We start from the raw sequence: 15,963 nt of genomic DNA on the forward strand, positions 1-15,963 counted from the left end.
TTTATGTAGATAGGCGATTCATATTTTATTTTTCCAGTGGCATATTTACAGTTGAATGTAAATTAAAGGCCTGCTTGCACACCAAAGCCAGGTTCTTTAGGTGGTTCAGTCAGAGAGGTAAGACCTCTGGCTGGCTCACATGAGCAGCGTCCACTCCTCGGCCCAGGTTTTGAGATTTTGCCAGCCTTGAGTTCATCAATAATTTCTTCAATATCCTTAGGTGTCACATCCTCACAGTAGTTGTCATTTATTTGAACCATTGGTGCGTTTACACAGGCCCCTAAAGATTCCATTTGTATAAGAGTGAAAAGTTTGTCAAGTGTAGTCTCCTTGACCTTTATTCCAAGCTTTTTCTGAGTGGCCTCCAGTATGCTGTCAGAGTTCAAAGCGTGCAGGGCATAGTAGCGCAAACTTGAATATGATTCTTTCCAACTGGTTTTCGATTATACATTGTATAAAAAGCTGCTTCTTCATATATTCTCATTGGAGGTACTTGTAACTTTCTGCAACCTTGTTCATAGCAGAGATGGGCAGCCATCCATTCTGCCTTTGGGCTAAATCCAGGACTGGAAGTACAGCTGCTGCTTTATGCCCTTCTGGGTAGTTTTTTTTTACAGTTGCCTCTATCCTCTTGTACTTTTCCAGTGTGAAATCAAGTGGAGTATCCGGGTTATTCTCAGGAGTATCTCTGTGCACAGATAAGGCTCCTCCAGCTCCATTTTGCACCACTGTCTTATGCAAATTTCCTTACATGTCTTCCCCACTGAGCGGCGAGGCCACCTGTGTGGGCCAGCACGCCGCGGAGAGGAACATGGTGAGCCAAACTATGGGCCTTCGGAGTGCAAAATTTAAATTTTTTGTTCTTTGGAGGAAAAGGCACGTTGGACCACAGCTGCCCTTGACGCAGGTGTGTCAGCTTCCGCTGCACAGGGGCTGCGCATGGTGGCTCACCTCTGCATTTCCCCAGACACATGGCAAGCACTTTTTAAAAATTAATTAATTAATTAGTTAATTTATTTTTGGCTCTGTTGGATCTTCGTTGCTGCGCGCGGGCTTTCTCTAGTTGCGGCGAGCAGGGGCTACTCTTCGTTGCAGTGCGCGGGCTTCTCATTGCTGCGGCTTCTCTTGTTGCAGAGCATAGGCTCTAGGTGCGCAGGCTTCAGTAGTTGTGGCTCGCGGGTTTTCGAGCGCAGGCTTAGTAGCTGTGGCACACGGGCTTAGTTGCTCTGCGACATGTGGGATCTTCCCGGACCAGGGCTCGAACCCGTGTCCCCTGCGTTGGCAGGCGGATTCTTAACCACTGCACCACCAGGGAAGCCCACATCACAAGCATTTTGCCGTGTCTCTCCCACTGCCTTGGAACCCCTCAGTGGTTGGGTAGTGATCTATGATGATCAATAGCACCCTTGCCTTATTTTCGGGTTTCAGGCTGTAAATAATTTTAACTCTAAGAAAATAATTAAGATATTAATTCACCTGGAAGCTAACTCTTTGTTTCCTGCCTCTGTTGACTTATATGCTTAAGTCACAATTGCCAGGGGGGACCTATAGACCAAGACTCCTGAGGGCTTGTCGGTTTATTTGCCTGCTGGTGGGTGACGCAGGCTCCCACTGCAGACACTTAGCGAACCCTGGACCGCATGAGGTCGCCCCCACCCCAGCCACGTGAAGTTCCCGCCTGCCGGGCCCTGGGTGGGCCCTGACCTAGGACAGCTCCTGCATGGTCTTCGGGCTCCTAGACCACAGTGTCGTCAGGGTACAGTTCTCACGTGTGTCGCTTTGTCTACGGGTGACCTGGTGGGACAATTAGAAAAGGCGTGGCTTTCATCCAGTCTCCTCCGGGCGGGGCCTCCATGTCATCCACCTGGCAGGCCTTCACCAAGAGAGGCGGAGCCTTTGGGCCAGATGGAAGGGCTCCTGGGCAGTGGCCAGTGCCAGGTTTGAGCAAGTTCACAGGGGTTTTCCTGGGTCACACTGAGATGAAGCTCCTGAACTAAATCACCAGCGTCGCATCGCTTTCTTTTTCTTTTAATCCAGTGGAAAAATATGTTAAAATGCTATTATTTATACTGGTTCGAATAACTGCATTTGGTTCTCACAGCCCTTTTAGTTAGGCCAGCAAACTCACGTAGGCAAAGCCTCCTGGTGCTGACAAGACACGGGGCAGAAAGCCTGGGCTGGGCCTCTTCTTTCCTCCTAGTCGCCGTCATTTTCCTGTCCTCCTCATTCCCACACGTCGGCTGGGGTGCAGCCCCTGCCCCACAGGACCAGTGGTGGTGGAGGTCGTTTGCTCAGCTGGCCTGGCCTCCACAGCGGGTGACTCTGCTCTGCTTCCCAAGCGCAGGATGGCACTGAGGTGACGGTCAAAGAGGTTCTGGCTGGAGACAGCGTCCACAGCCTCCTCAGCATCCTGGACGTCATCACTGTGAGTACCCCGCACCCCCAGGCCTGCCCGGGCTCGCCTGGACAGCAGGTCCCTCAGCACCGAGGCCAGCTCTCCAGTGACAAGGGGCTGGTCTAGGTCCGGGGGACCCCTATGGGTCAGGGGTGTGCCCGAGAGCAGCTTTGACCAGGTGTCTAAGGGGAGCTGGGTGTTGGCTTATGGGATTTGGCCGTTTCTTAAATGATCATTCTTTGGACTGAGTAACACACGCATGGGCTCCAAGCTTCAGGTGCCTAAAACATCGCAAGGTGAAAGTGATTTCTCCCGCCTTCAGGCCCTGAGTCCCCTTCCCAGGAGGGACCCTCTCTGGATCTTTTGTGCTAATGTGTGTCCTTCAGTCACTCCCCAGCTCTTGCTGTTCATCATTGCAGTGAATGGTCTTGTGTGGACATTGTTTCCTGTGTTTGAAGGCCAGTCTGTAGGGCAAATCCTTAGGAGACTCACTGGATCCAAGGGACACGCCTCGCACCCCACACAGAGGCTGAACCGCAGGACATGTGTGAGGGCACCTATTTCTTCAGCCTCATCCACTAGTGAGCCATTTCATATCTGATCTTTGCTAGTCCAATAGATTAAAAACTAGCATCTCATGTTATGACTTTCAAACTTTTTATCATGGAATATTTTAAACATGTTCAAAAGTAGACAGAATAGTAAAATCAATTTATTTCCATCAACAGTTGCAAAAGGCTCAGCTCAGTGTGCCTCATTTCCTCCTGATTAACTAGAATTTAGTATTTGTTTAATCTTCTTTTTCTTCTGAGCAAAATCTACTTACAATAAAACAAATCTGAAGTGTGTGTAGCTGTTTTGATAAATGCGTACACCTCTGTCACTCAGAAAGTGTATTTGATTTTTATCTTATCCTTGGAAGTTATACCTCTTGCTTTTATTTTTGTCTGTGTACTGAGGCAACTTGTACCTCAGTCTCTCCAGACACTGCATGGAGAGGTCTCCAGAGCAATTCAGCAGCACCTTGGCAGCGATGTGTCTGCACAGGGCCGGGAGGCTAGGAGCATGTGTGACACTCACCATGGAGGCACCCCTCATGGGTGTCCTCTGAGCCAGCCCTAAGTTCTTGTGCACGACAAGGGGGTGGCAGGCTCCACACGGAGACTTTGGGCGTGTCCGGTGTGCTCATCTTGCCCCTGTCAGACTGCACACGTGTGCTTCGAGCTGTTTGGGGCCTGGGGCGGAGGCGTGCACAGGACTCCGTGGTCTTTGTCTGCCCCCAGGACCTGGTATGTCTTCATCAGATGCTTGGCCGGGCCTGAGAGGGACACCGCCTCCTACTAGCAAGGCTGGCCAGGTGCCATCTGGAGGTGATGGGGGAGGGCACCCAGGCTGGCAGTTGCGGCTGGAGCAGGCTGGCTCTGTGGGGCTCTGGCTGGGTCTGTAATTCGTGCTGTGGGCCTGAGAGGCTGGGAGGTCTAGACGGGCTGTCCATCTACATGCAGGTAAATTATTAGGGGCTCCTAAATAAGGACGAGAGAAGGGCAGTGGAGGCCCTTCTCTTATTTCTTGGTCCGCTGCTGACCCTGATCTCGTTGTAACTTTCGGGCTGAGTGCCGTTCGTGGCAGCATCGTGGGCTGTGTGCTGTGAGCAGGGTCAGGGTTACGCAGCCTGCTGCGGTCACCTCGCGCCGGCATCAGTGTCAGCACGGTGCCCCTCCCTGGGGCAGGAGTCCTGCTGCCTTGAGTGGCTGGAGGGAGAATGTGGGTGATGTTTGGGAGAAAATAATTCTATATTGGGTTAAATGATTATTTGGAAGGACATCATTTTTGCCTCACCAAACATTTGTGTTTGTGGTTTAAAATTTTTTTAATTTATTCTTATCAGAATAACCTGAACAAATTCTAAAAACATATTTGATGTTTTGTGAACTGCAGTTGACTGTTCCACCGCCCCCTCCCCAGAAAGGCCACATCCAGCTCTTTCAGTCTCGTCCGTAAAACCCGCTGCTCTTGTTTTGTAATTCTTCGTCTTAATTTTGTGTTGACTCCCCACTGTAGAAAATGCCCTGCTTGCCTCACCGTCCTATTCCTCTCGTCCCACCTTTGTGGACGTTGTCAGCAGCCGAGCTTGTGGAGCCTGGGGGTGAGGTTCCCTTCTGTTTTCCCTGGAGTTAACAGTTGCCTCAGTTCCTTTCTGTTTTCCCTGGAGTTAACAGTTGCCTCAGTTCCTTTCTGTTTTCCCTGGAGTTAACAGTTGCCTCAGTTCCTTTCTGTTTTCCCTGGAGTTAACAGTTGCCTCAGTTCCTTTCTGTTTTCCCTGGAGTTAGCAGTTGCCTCAGTTCCTTTCTGTTTTCCCTGGAGTTAACAGTTGCCTCAGTTCCTTTCTGTTTTCCCTGGAGTTAACAGTTGCCTCAGTTCCTTTCTGTTTTCCCTGGAGTTAACAGTTGCCTCAGTTCCCTTCTGTTTTCCCTGGAGTTAGCAGCTGCCTCACGTTTTGGTTGCTCAGTTTTCTGTGCGTTGTGTGCACCGCTGCCCCGGCCCAGCGCTCCACGAGTTGGGGAGAAACCCCCGGGTCCCCATCCTCTTGTCTCCGTCTGACCTTCTGGGTCACACAGTCCAGCCCCCCTGCGGCCCTTTCTTTCTTCCTGGGCAGGGCTCTCACCGCCTCTCCTGGTCTGCTTGCTTGTTTGGGTGGAGCAAATACTCTATCTGTTTGCTGAGAAGGGTGCAAGGGAGATAGATAGAGGTTTTTTTGTTTTTTTTAAAATTATTTTTGGCTGCGTTAGGTCTTCGTTGCTGCACGCGGCTTTCTCTAGTTGGGGCGAGCGGGGGCTACTCTTTGTTGCAGAGCACATGCTTCTCATTGCGGTGGCTTCTCTTGTTGTGGAGCACGGGCTCTAGGCGCGTGGACTTCAGTAGTTGTGGCGCACGGGCTTCAGCAGTTGTGGCGCACGGACTTAGTTGCTCCGTGGCATGTGGGATCTTCCCGGACCAGGGCTTGAACCTGTGTCCCCTGCATTGGCAGGCAGATTCTCAACCTGCGCCAGCAGGGAAGCCCAAGGGAGATAGAGTTTTGAAACCTCATAGCTCTAGAATTGTCTTTGTTTTGCACTCCCTTTATCTTTCTATTTTACTTCTTAGGAGGTTTCTTCAACTTTATTTTCCAAATCTTCCATTGAATTTTTAATTTCTGTCATTTTTTTTTTTAATTGAAGTCTAGTTGATTTACAATGTTGTGTTTGTTTCAGGTGTACAGCAAAGTGTACAGCAAAGAATATATATATATATTCTTTTTCAGATTCTTTTCCATTATGGTTTATTACAGGATATTGAATATAGTTCCCTGTGCTATACAGTAGGTCCTTGTTGGTTATCTATTTTAAATATAGTAGTGTGTATTTGTTAATCCCAAACTCCTAATTTATCCCTCCCCCCCTTTCCCCTTTAGTACATTAGTTTGTTCTCTATGTCTGTGAGTCTATTTCTGTTTTGTAAATAAGTTTATTTGTATCCTCTTTTTAGATTCCATGTATAAGTGATATCATATAATATTTGTCTTTCTCTGTCTGACTTAGTTCATTTAGTATGATAATCTTTAGGTCCATCCATGTTGCTGCAAACGGCAAAATTTCATTCTTTTTTATGGCTGAATAGTATCCCACTGTATATATATACCACATCTTCTTTATCCATTCCTCTGTTGATGGACACTTAGGTTGCTTCCATGTCTTGGCTATTGTGAATAGTGCTGCTATGAACGTTGGGGTGCATGTATCTTTTCAAATTAGAGTTTTCTGCAGATATATGCCCAGGAGTGGAATTGATGGATCCTCTGGTGGGTCTATTTTTAGTTTTTTAAGGAACCTCCATACTGTTCTCCATAGTGGCTGCACATTTACATTCCCACCAACAGTGTAGGAGGGTTCCCTTTTCTCCTGTGATCATGTTTTTTATTTCAAGAGCTTTTTTTTCTCTCTGAATATTTTTTTTGTGGATGAAGTAAGATGAGATTTTTTTTTGCCCCCTGTATCACCTCGTCTCCGTTTATTTGCTTCTGTCCTTAAGATCTGGGCCTATCCTGTTCCCAACAGTCCAGTTATGTGAGAGGGAAATCCACATCTGACCTGGCTACACAGCCAGTGCAGATGAGCCGTGTAGACGTGTAGTGCTTGTCTATCTTGTAACTGGAAGTTTGTACCTTTTGAGCACCTTCCTCCAATTCCACCCCCTCATTGTTTTAATTTTTACAAATTTGTTATGAAATATTTCAGATGTACCGAAAAGCACAATGCAGGAAGCAGACACGTCGGCTGTCAGCCAGGTGAGACAGTGATGGCCCTGTAGCTCAGGTTAGCTGTAAGCTGTCAGTACCGTTCAGCTGCCCCCTGCCCTTTCCTCAGAGGCAGCCGCTCTTCTGAGTTTTCTCTGGCGCTCTGCAAAGCGTGGTGTGATTGTTCACGACGGGCTCCTCCACACGGCTCTGCAGCCCCCTGCTTCGCGGGGGTCGTTGCCACGCGTCCCTCCACGTGGGCGTGTTGTTCTCGTTCAGCTGTGTGCTCAGTACCCGTTGATCTACCCGTTGTTGACTGACATTTAGGTGGTTATGATTGTTTCCTACAGTGGCTGGTACTGCAGAGAACATCCGTAGACACTTGCAGGTGTGTACCAGGCCTGTGCACACCCCAGCAGCAGCCTCTCCTGTGCTTTTCAAGTTTCTTGGAGAGGTTGAGGGCATTGTTTTTCTAAGTAAACAAGTCCATTTGAGCTGTTTCTAGCATTAGATGTTAAATTGTCATTTTCTCTTTCCACCCTCTCCCCAAACACACAGACACATATTCACAGACACAGGCACACAGACGCTTTTCTCCCTGATTCTGGAACCGATGAGAATTGCTGTCTGATGGGGTTTGTGGCGATGTCCCTCCCGTGCTTCTCCCGGGGTCTCCTGGCAGCTTGGCTTGCTGACGAGTGGAGGACATGCTGCCGATACAGGTCTTGTAGAGATGGCCTGGAAACGGGCTGAGGTCGTGTCCGAGACAGACCCTCACCCCGTGAGCCCGCTCCCCCACAGAGCAGCCCAGTGGTGCATAAATACTGAGGGGCCGAGCTGGACTCGCCGGCCTCACAGGAAATCTGGAGCTGGCCTCCAGTTTCTGTGTTGGACGCCTGGCAGGTGGCTGCTCCGTGCTGCTCTGGGCTCCTGTTTCTTGTGGTGTGGTTGTGGGTCTCTTGCGGGACAACCTCTCTCTGTCTCTTTTTCTTTTTTTTATTGTTTTGAACTCAGAAGTTCGGTTTTTGTGTGGTTTTTTTTTTTTAATTGCAGTATAGTTGATTTACAATGTTGTGTTAGTTTCAGGTGTGCAGCAAAGTGATTCAGTTATACTTATATGTATATATCTCTTTTCTTTTTCACATTCTTTTCCCTTATAGGTTATTACAAAATATTGAGTAGTGTTCCCTGTGCTATACAGTAGGATGTTGTTTTTATCTGTTTTATACATAGGAGTGTGTACATGTTAATCTCAAACTCCTACTTTATTGCTCCCCCCGTTTCCCCTTTGGTAACCATAAGTTTGTTGTCTATGTCTGTTTGTTTTCTGTGAATCTATTTCTGTTTTGTAAATAAGTTCATTTGTATCATTTTTTAAACGATTCCACGTATAAGTGATATCATATGATATTTGTCATTCTCTGTCTGACTTACTTCATTTAGTATGATAATTTCTAGGTCCATCCATGTTGCTGCAAATGGCATAATTTCATTCTTTTTTATGGCTGAGTAGTATACCATTGTATAAATATACCACATCTTCTTTGTCCATTCATCTGTTGATGGACATTTAGGTTTATTCCATGTCTTGGCTATTGTGAATAGTGTTGCTATGCACATTGGGGTGTATGTATATTTTTGAATTGTGGTGTTCTCCATATATACGGGGACAGCCTTCTCTTTATAAAGGATTTGAAGTAAGCAGAAAGGACTCCAAGGCAGAAGTAATGTCACTGAGTCCCAGAGCTCACTGAGGACACCTTGAGCCAGATGCCCAGTGTTCCCGACATGCAGGGCTCTTCAGAGGAAGGGGGATTTGCCAGGTTTACTTCAGAGGACAGTCAGGCCAGGAGCCTGGCCGTCCACTAGGTTTCACCTTGTTTGAGTTCTCGTTTTCAGGGCCTCACATATGAAGTTAAAGCAGGGTTCTCTCTAGCAGCAGCAACAGTGAGCCTCACCACACAGGTGAGCTGCTGTCTACGGCAATTTATTAGGCTTCTTCATTCTGGCTTTAAAAGAAGAAGGAAATTGAGATTTTATTTTTAATAAAAATGAAATAGAATTCCAGTTCTGCTGTGGCAGGGTGATGCCACCACAACCTCTCTCTCCTGCTGATTACAACAAAAACTCCAGCAAAACGCAAGAAGCAATTACCCAGGAATCTGAAAATAAAAGTGGGTAGACTGTGGGTGGGAATTGAAACAGGAAAAGCAGCCCAGGAATGGTGAGTTCCCTGGGTTTCCTCTGCTGTCTCTCTGCTTTGCCTCAGGGGCAAACCAGTCACGGACTTTCTCAGTGTGGGAGAGAGTGTGGGTGGATCCTGCAAGTGTCAGCGCAGACGGAGAGCAGCAGGGCACAGACCGTGAGAAAGAACGGGACTAAGATTCAGCCTCAGCCCAGGTCTCAGACTAACCCCCGAGGGACACCTGTGCCAGCAGGAGCCAAGCATGCGAGGCATTGCCCCAAAATCAGAGACACTGGCACCCAGCCCCACGGAGGGTGGGTCGGGGGGAGTAAGACAGAACTTGTGGTCTGAACCCAGCCAGCTTGATAACCTGCTAAAAAATTCAACATTCCCCAGAAAATTGGAGCCTAAACCTAGCCACATCAATAATAACATTGAATGTACCAATTAAATGGTGATCAGATTGGACGGAAATACCAACATCTAGCTATATGCTGACTTCATGAAACCCACTTTAAATATAAAGACTTAGGTAGATTAAAAATAAAAGAATGTGAAAAGCTATACCATGAAAACTCACAAGAAAACTGAAGGGCTACATTAACGTAGACAAAGTAGACTTCTGACCACAGAGTGTTTCCAGGGGTGAGGAACAGCACTAGTCAAGAAGATACAACAATCCCAAATGTGTATCCTCCTAATGGCGGAATTTCAAAAGTGGAACAGAAACTTACAGAGGTGAAAGGAGAAACGGATCCATACTTACAGTTGGTGACTTCACTTCTCTCTCAGTAATCGACAGAACAAGTAGACAGAAAGTCTGCAAAGATGTAGAAAAATCTAAACAACACCATCAACCACCTTGATTAATTAATTAAGTGAACATCTATTGAACACTGGTCCCAACAACAGCAAAACACATTCTTTTCACATGAACATGGGACACTCACAAGACATACTATATTCTGGGCCATAAAACAAATGGTAATAAATTTCAAGGACTTGAAATCATACAGTGGAGATCATTTTGTAATGTATGGAAATATCAGATCACTGTGTTGTGCACCAGGATCTCACATCCTGTTGTAGGTCAGTTATACTTCAAAAACAAACAAACAAATTCATAGAAAAAAAGATCAGATTTTTGATCAGAGGCAGGGGTGGGGAGGGGGCACGTCCTGCCGGGAAAGGCTGGATTCCTCCCAGCTCCAGGGCTCCCTGGGGGCTGCGAGGGATGGCCAGTTTGCACGATGGTTCTAAACCAGGAGCCAGACCTGCAGGTATCCAGCTGAATACACCGAAAGACAGCGGGTTGTCCGGTGATATTGCTCTAACCAATGCGCTTGCTCTTTAGTTTTATGTCATTGGGTCTCTACTTCCCCAGAGGCATTTAACCACTTGCAGCAAGAGGGGTTTGCTACTGCAGACACCTCCTTGCTCAGCAAGTAGGTAATCGCAGTCTCGTGGTTATCCGAAAGCACCTTGGCAGATGAGTTAAGCGACCATCACTGAGCTGAAACTGTTGGCTCTGGAATCAGCTAACTTTCCCTAAGTTCTCCTGGAAACCCAAGAAAGTTGCCAGAGTCCTGGCCCAGATTCCAAAAGGAATAAAACAAATTACTGGATTCCAGTTAGCTCTATCTATCTTCCAAAAGAACGTCACTATTGCGCACTCCAGAAAACAACTGAGTACTCACCAAGGATGAAGCCTTGAACCAGAAAGGATGAAACCTTTCCCCTGAAAGGACAAAGCCGTTCCAGATCCCAAATAAAGTCAGAGAACTGAAAATGCAAAAAGAGCAGAGTTTGGAATCCAAGACGAGACTCAGGGAAGTGATGAGCATGAGGGGCTCACAGTGTGGGTACCTCGCTCAATTCCCGGGCCCGTCATCTCTTGGGGTTCGCCTCCTTCAGATCCCACTTCTGACACCCTATAAATATATCAACTTTAATAAATGGTAGCCAGTTATTTTATCAGCAAAAGCGAGTTTATTCAGGAAGAGCAGAGGAATTGCAATTCAGAATATGGAAACTATGGCAGACAAAAGGCAAATCCAGAGATCAAGGAGGGGGAGCTAGCTTTTGTAGGGAGAAGGGGGAGTTGGGAGGGGCTGTGATAACCAGTGTTTCCATTGGAGGAGCTGGGGGTCCAATGGAGGCTTCCCATTGACTGAGCCCCTGCAGTCTCTGATTGGCTGGGCTGTCCGGGGCAGAGGGAAGTTTCCTTCCTCCTGCCTGATGGTAAGTAGAGACACCTTCCTGTCCAAGATGTAGGCGGAGATCTCTTCCTGTTTGGGGTAATTGACATGCATGGCAGGCAGGAGAACTCCCCCTACAGGCCGGTCCCCACTCCAACTTTAGCTGAGGTTTTGGTAAGTAATTCCACAATACTTAGCAAGAGAAACAAAAACTCTGTTCACACAGAACCCTGTATGGAAATATTTACATTAGTTTTATCTATAATTGCCAATACTGGAAACACCCCAGATATCCTTCACCTGCTAGATGGATAAAGAAACTGTGATGCATCCATAAAATAGACTAGTTCTCATCAATAAACAGCACAAACTACTGGTACATGAACAGCATGATGACCCTGAAGTGCGTAATCTCAGTGGACAGGCCCAAGCCTTGTGTGATTCCATTTATGTGGTACTTTGATGAAGGAAAACCATCAGTTCAGAAAAGAGCTGGTGGTTGCCTGCAAATGGCAGTTGTGGGAGAGGAGGTGGCAGGACTCAGAGCTGTGCACCAGAAAGGGCCAAGGTCACTGCCTGGGGGTGATTCTGCGACTGAAAAAGTCATCTTTTCTCTCGAGCACCAGCCAGTTCCCAGAAGAGAGAAACCACATGCTGCCCACTGGGTCCTTGGCCGTGTGGAGCTCTGTCGGTGGCGGGGCAGGGCTCAGCGGGGGTTGCTGGGCGGGTGATCCTACCTCCAAGAGGCCTTGCAGTAGGCCTAGGAGAGCGGGGTACTGAGTGCTGTGATGCTTGAGACCGGAGTGGGGGCTTGGAGAGCCAGGCTCTGAGGTCTTAGGACAGGCCAGAGCAGACCAACTGGGGCTGTCGTTACAGGGCCACACTGCACCGTACAAAACGGTGTCTGCCCGCGCTGCTGTCCCATCCGCCATCCTCCGGCTTCCAGCTGTGGCTTTCCAAGGAGTTTTTGAGAAATATCCTGAAACCCTGGTGAGGGTGGTGCAGGTGGGTCGCTTCTCTGCGGTGCTGTGGCCATCTCGGTGGAGGGCGCGGGGCCAGCACCCTGAGTGTCTCACCATCGGTTTACTGAGTCACGTGGCCATGAGGACGTGTCCGCAATAGTGGAATCAACTTCACTGGCAGGACTGAGTGCTGGTGATGCGGGGTTCGGGCGGGGGGCGTGTAGGAAGAAGTAAGATGGTTTTTAAAAAATTTTGTAATACATATTTTGCTGTAAAAATTAGTATTGATAACCTCAAAGGGGTCTTCAGATCTCCCACCATGCCCCCAAAGAGCTCTTCTTGTTACTATTAAACTTCTTGATTTGCAGTCATTTTACACTTACAGAAAACTTGTAAAAACAATGCAGAGTTTCCTTATGCCCCTAGCACTAACACCTTGCGTGACGAGGGTGAGTTGTCTACACCAGGGGCTTCCCCGCCCGCGAGGCCGAGGCAGGCTCAGCAAGTGGAGACACGGTTGGCCCGTCTCCAGATCGTCATGGTGCGGCTGCAGAGGGTCACCTTCCTGGCTCTGCACGACTGCCTGGGCCTGACCGCGGAGCTCTTCAACCCTGTGAGTGTGCTCGGCGTCCTAACCGCGGGTCCTCAGGACCCGGGGCTTGGAGAGGTGACGACAGAACGAGTTTTCTACCTCACGGCCGTGGCCAGCGGACGCGCCAGGGAGGGGTGCGCCTGGGGCCTAGTGCTGAGCGCCTGTCCCATCAGTTAGGTCTCGGGGGCCTTCCTGGAGACGTGTGCCTGTTTGCCAGCCTCCTGGTCGTGCCTCTGCGGTTCCCTTCCAGGAGGGTCTGGGGTTTGGCCCGAATTAGCTCCTCTGATCCCCTTGCCCCGTGAGCGCGCCTGCCCCTCCCAGCTCCTCACCTGCCGCACGTCCAGCGGAGGCTGCTCCCCAGGCCCTGCGGCCCTCCTGTGGGCACTCGGGGCGGTGTGCCCTGCCCTCGACCATCCCTCTTTCGAGGCCGGCGGGTTGAGCTGACGGCCATGAGGTGGGAGAAGCTGCTCCGCCCCGTTGACTCTGGTGAGAAGTGACCCTGATGTCGGAGCAGGGCCCAGAACTGCGTGGGCCGCAGGCTCAGCCCTCAGACGGGCTGGCGGCCCCTCAAGGCTGAACAGACGTTCGTTGTTAGCATTCACACTGCACTTGGATATTCTCCCTGGTTCTTCCGATATTTTAGGTACTGTCATCTTCCCTTGCTGATATTTTAGGGCGTTTTCTACATTATTTTTCATCTTAATGAAGAGTATGGAGGTTTCTGACAATTTTGACCATTATTTAAACTGATAGAATTGCCAAGATAAAAGCAAGCTGGGCCTTTCTTGCCTTAAAACCCTTCCTTTCTACATCGCTGGCATCCTACTTGATCACTGCCTCCTTCAGTCCCCGAAACGTGGCCTCTCCCCGAGGGTTTTGCAGTCGTTCCCAGGATGCCCGCTCACCTAGGAGTGCTCCTGGGGCAGCCCCACTTCTCTCCTGTCTCAGGAGAGCCAGGCCATCCCGCTTGTGTCTGTAGCCAGCGTGGCTGCTGGGAAGGCCAAGAGGCCGATGTGCTGCAGCCTCGAGCGGCTGGAGAGGCCCCCGCGGCCCCAGGAGCCCTGCGACCCAGGTACTGCTCCCCCGGGGCCAACCTCCCACCCTCGGGTCACCAGCTGTTCCCCCCGCCACCCCCCACCCAGGAGAAAACCAGTCGGGGGTGGGTTCCCAGCTTCGCCCTCTGACTGCACTGCTCTGAGCTCTCAGGAAGGACCTAGACTTGGGGAAAGAAATCATTCATCGAGGCTTCTCTGCCAGAAGTCACCTCCAGGGTGACTGTAACACACAGGCACACTACAGATGTGGACATGTCACCTGTTTGGTCATGAAGTTCAACTAAGCTGCGTTGCTCAGGGGGCTTCCTGGAAGGTTGTTCTGGATCCACTCACCTGGGGAGCTGGGGAGCCCTGCCGCTGGCTGGGGCTCTTTCGGGGGAGTGCGCTCAGAGCTGGGCAGGAGTTTGCCTTCGGGGCGCTCGGCCGCAGACCTGGGAGTGTGGCAGAACAGGACCTGCGGATGGGGCTGGCATTTGCTTGCCACTTGCCTGGGCAGGTGGGCACAGGTGATGGGCCAGGCAGGTGCAGGTGACGAGGACGCGGCCTGAGGGGCAGGGGGCGGGGCCGGCAGAGGGCTGTCCCCAGGCCTCCAGACACGCCGCCGTCTGGGTCTGTGCGCTGCTGTGGGAACGGAGGCCTTGCCTCACGCCAGCCCCTCCCAGCAGATCGTGGCGGCAGCCGTGCAGCAGCCTCTGGGCCTCTGCCGAAGAGGAGCCCCCCCTCCCCGCTGCCTTCTGTCCACGAAGAGATCGTGGACAAGCTCAGCCAGGCCCAGGCAGGTGACCAGGCTGCTTCAGCTCCGCCAGGTAAGGGACCCTCTGTCCCACTCCAGACGGCGGGCAAGCCCTGGGCCCAGAGGACCCTGCGCCTGTGCCCTGCCTCTCGGTGTGAAGCAGTGGCGGGCGTCTTGTTGCCTGAACGCCCCGCAGGCTGCTCTGCACACCACCCTGCAGCACCCATGTCCGTGGAGCTTCCCTGGGCTGGGCCCTGCGCGCCCATCTTGTAACCGCTAGAGTGGCTACCTCGGCGCCATCCCTTCTCCCCTGTGCTGGGCTGTGCTGACAGGCTATGGCCTCTACTGTCCCCTCTGTCCCCCAGCCATCGCCCAGGCTTTTCTCCCCAGGAGGTGTCCGCACCTGCCCCTCTCTGCTGTCTGCTTTGTCTTCTTGTCGGCTCTCAGTTGCAGAGAGAGTTCCTTTTGGCCTTTGGTCAGCAGTCAGCCCTCTTCCCCTCTCCTTGCTGTGACCTCAGCTTGCCTGTGAGTGCTGCAGTGTGACGGCTCCCCGGCACATCCCAGCGGGGGGGCGTTGTTGGCGCCCCCCAGAGGCTTGCTCACGCCTTGTCCCCTTCCTCCTTTTGCTCTCATATCCCTTAGAAAGTCCGTCTTGTCTTCACCTGCGTTTCATGGGTTGCCGGCAGGTTTCATCATCTCCTGGTGTGTTCAAGAGCTGTTTGGGCTCCCTCTTTAGGAATTGCCTGTTTATATTCTTCCCGCATTTTCTGCAGGGTTTCCTGGATTTGTTTTGTTGATTTGCATTAATTCTCTATATGCTCCGGATGGAGATCCCTCATCAGTATGAATGTTCAGATACCTTCTCCCGGCTTCCGTCTGTGGAAGAACATACCCATGGGGCCCATCCGGGAACAGAGACCCTTGTTGTTCGTTTCTGAAAACCAGTTGTTGCCCTGCGGTTTGTGTTCTGGGTCTCACTTTTTCCCTCCTTCTTCCCAGACGTAAACACATTCTTCTGGGTTCTTGTCTGGTAGCTTTTCAGTTTTACTTTCCACATGGAAGTCTGTCTTTCATCATGGTTCCCTCTTGCCTTGTATTCGAGGTAAGAAATTCAGCTTTTTCTTACTCTATCTAGTGGTAATTTACCCAACACCATTCAGGAAACAATCTTTCACTTCCCTGTTGCTTTTTCTGGTGCCATCTTCATTAGGTATCAAGTTTCTGCATCTACGTGGATTTGTTTTAGTAACAACTTTTTTGAGATATAATTAACATACCATAAAATTCACCCTTTTATTTTTATTTTTGGCCGTGCCACGCGGCTTGCAGGATCTTAGTTCCCCAATCAGGGACAAACCTGTGCCCCCTGCAGTGGAAGCACAGAGTCCTAACCACTGGACCGCCAGGGAAGTCCCAAAGTTCACCCTTTTAAAGTATACAATTTAGTGGTTTTTAGTATATTCACAGAATTGTGCATCAGCCCCCCTGTCTAATTCCAGCACGTTTTCATCACCCAGTACAGAAACCCCAGACCCATCAGCCGTCACTGCCCAACCCCTGGCTACTACCA

General features: G+C 50.1%; 1 protein-coding gene and 1 pseudogene across 1 annotated transcript in view; one reads left to right on the forward strand and one right to left on the reverse strand.

The window, feature by feature from the left end:
- Positions 1 to 15,963, forward strand: part of PNPLA7 (patatin like phospholipase domain containing 7) — a 69,873-nt gene that overhangs the window by 7,459 nt on the left and 46,451 nt on the right. Inside the window, 5 exon segments of the mRNA XM_061199524.1 lie at positions 2,345 to 2,425; positions 11,928 to 12,056; positions 12,546 to 12,626; positions 13,554 to 13,677; positions 14,326 to 14,466. Coding sequence (XP_061055507.1) covers positions 2,345 to 2,425; positions 11,928 to 12,056; positions 12,546 to 12,626; positions 13,554 to 13,677; positions 14,326 to 14,466 — 556 coding nt within the window.
- On the reverse strand, positions 63 to 813 carry LOC133098134 (NADH dehydrogenase [ubiquinone] flavoprotein 2, mitochondrial-like; annotated as a pseudogene).

Source organism: Eubalaena glacialis, chromosome 9 (assembly GCF_028564815.1).
Source record: "Eubalaena glacialis isolate mEubGla1 chromosome 9, mEubGla1.1.hap2.+ XY, whole genome shotgun sequence".
NCBI classification, from domain to species: Eukaryota; Metazoa; Chordata; class Mammalia; order Artiodactyla; family Balaenidae; genus Eubalaena; species Eubalaena glacialis.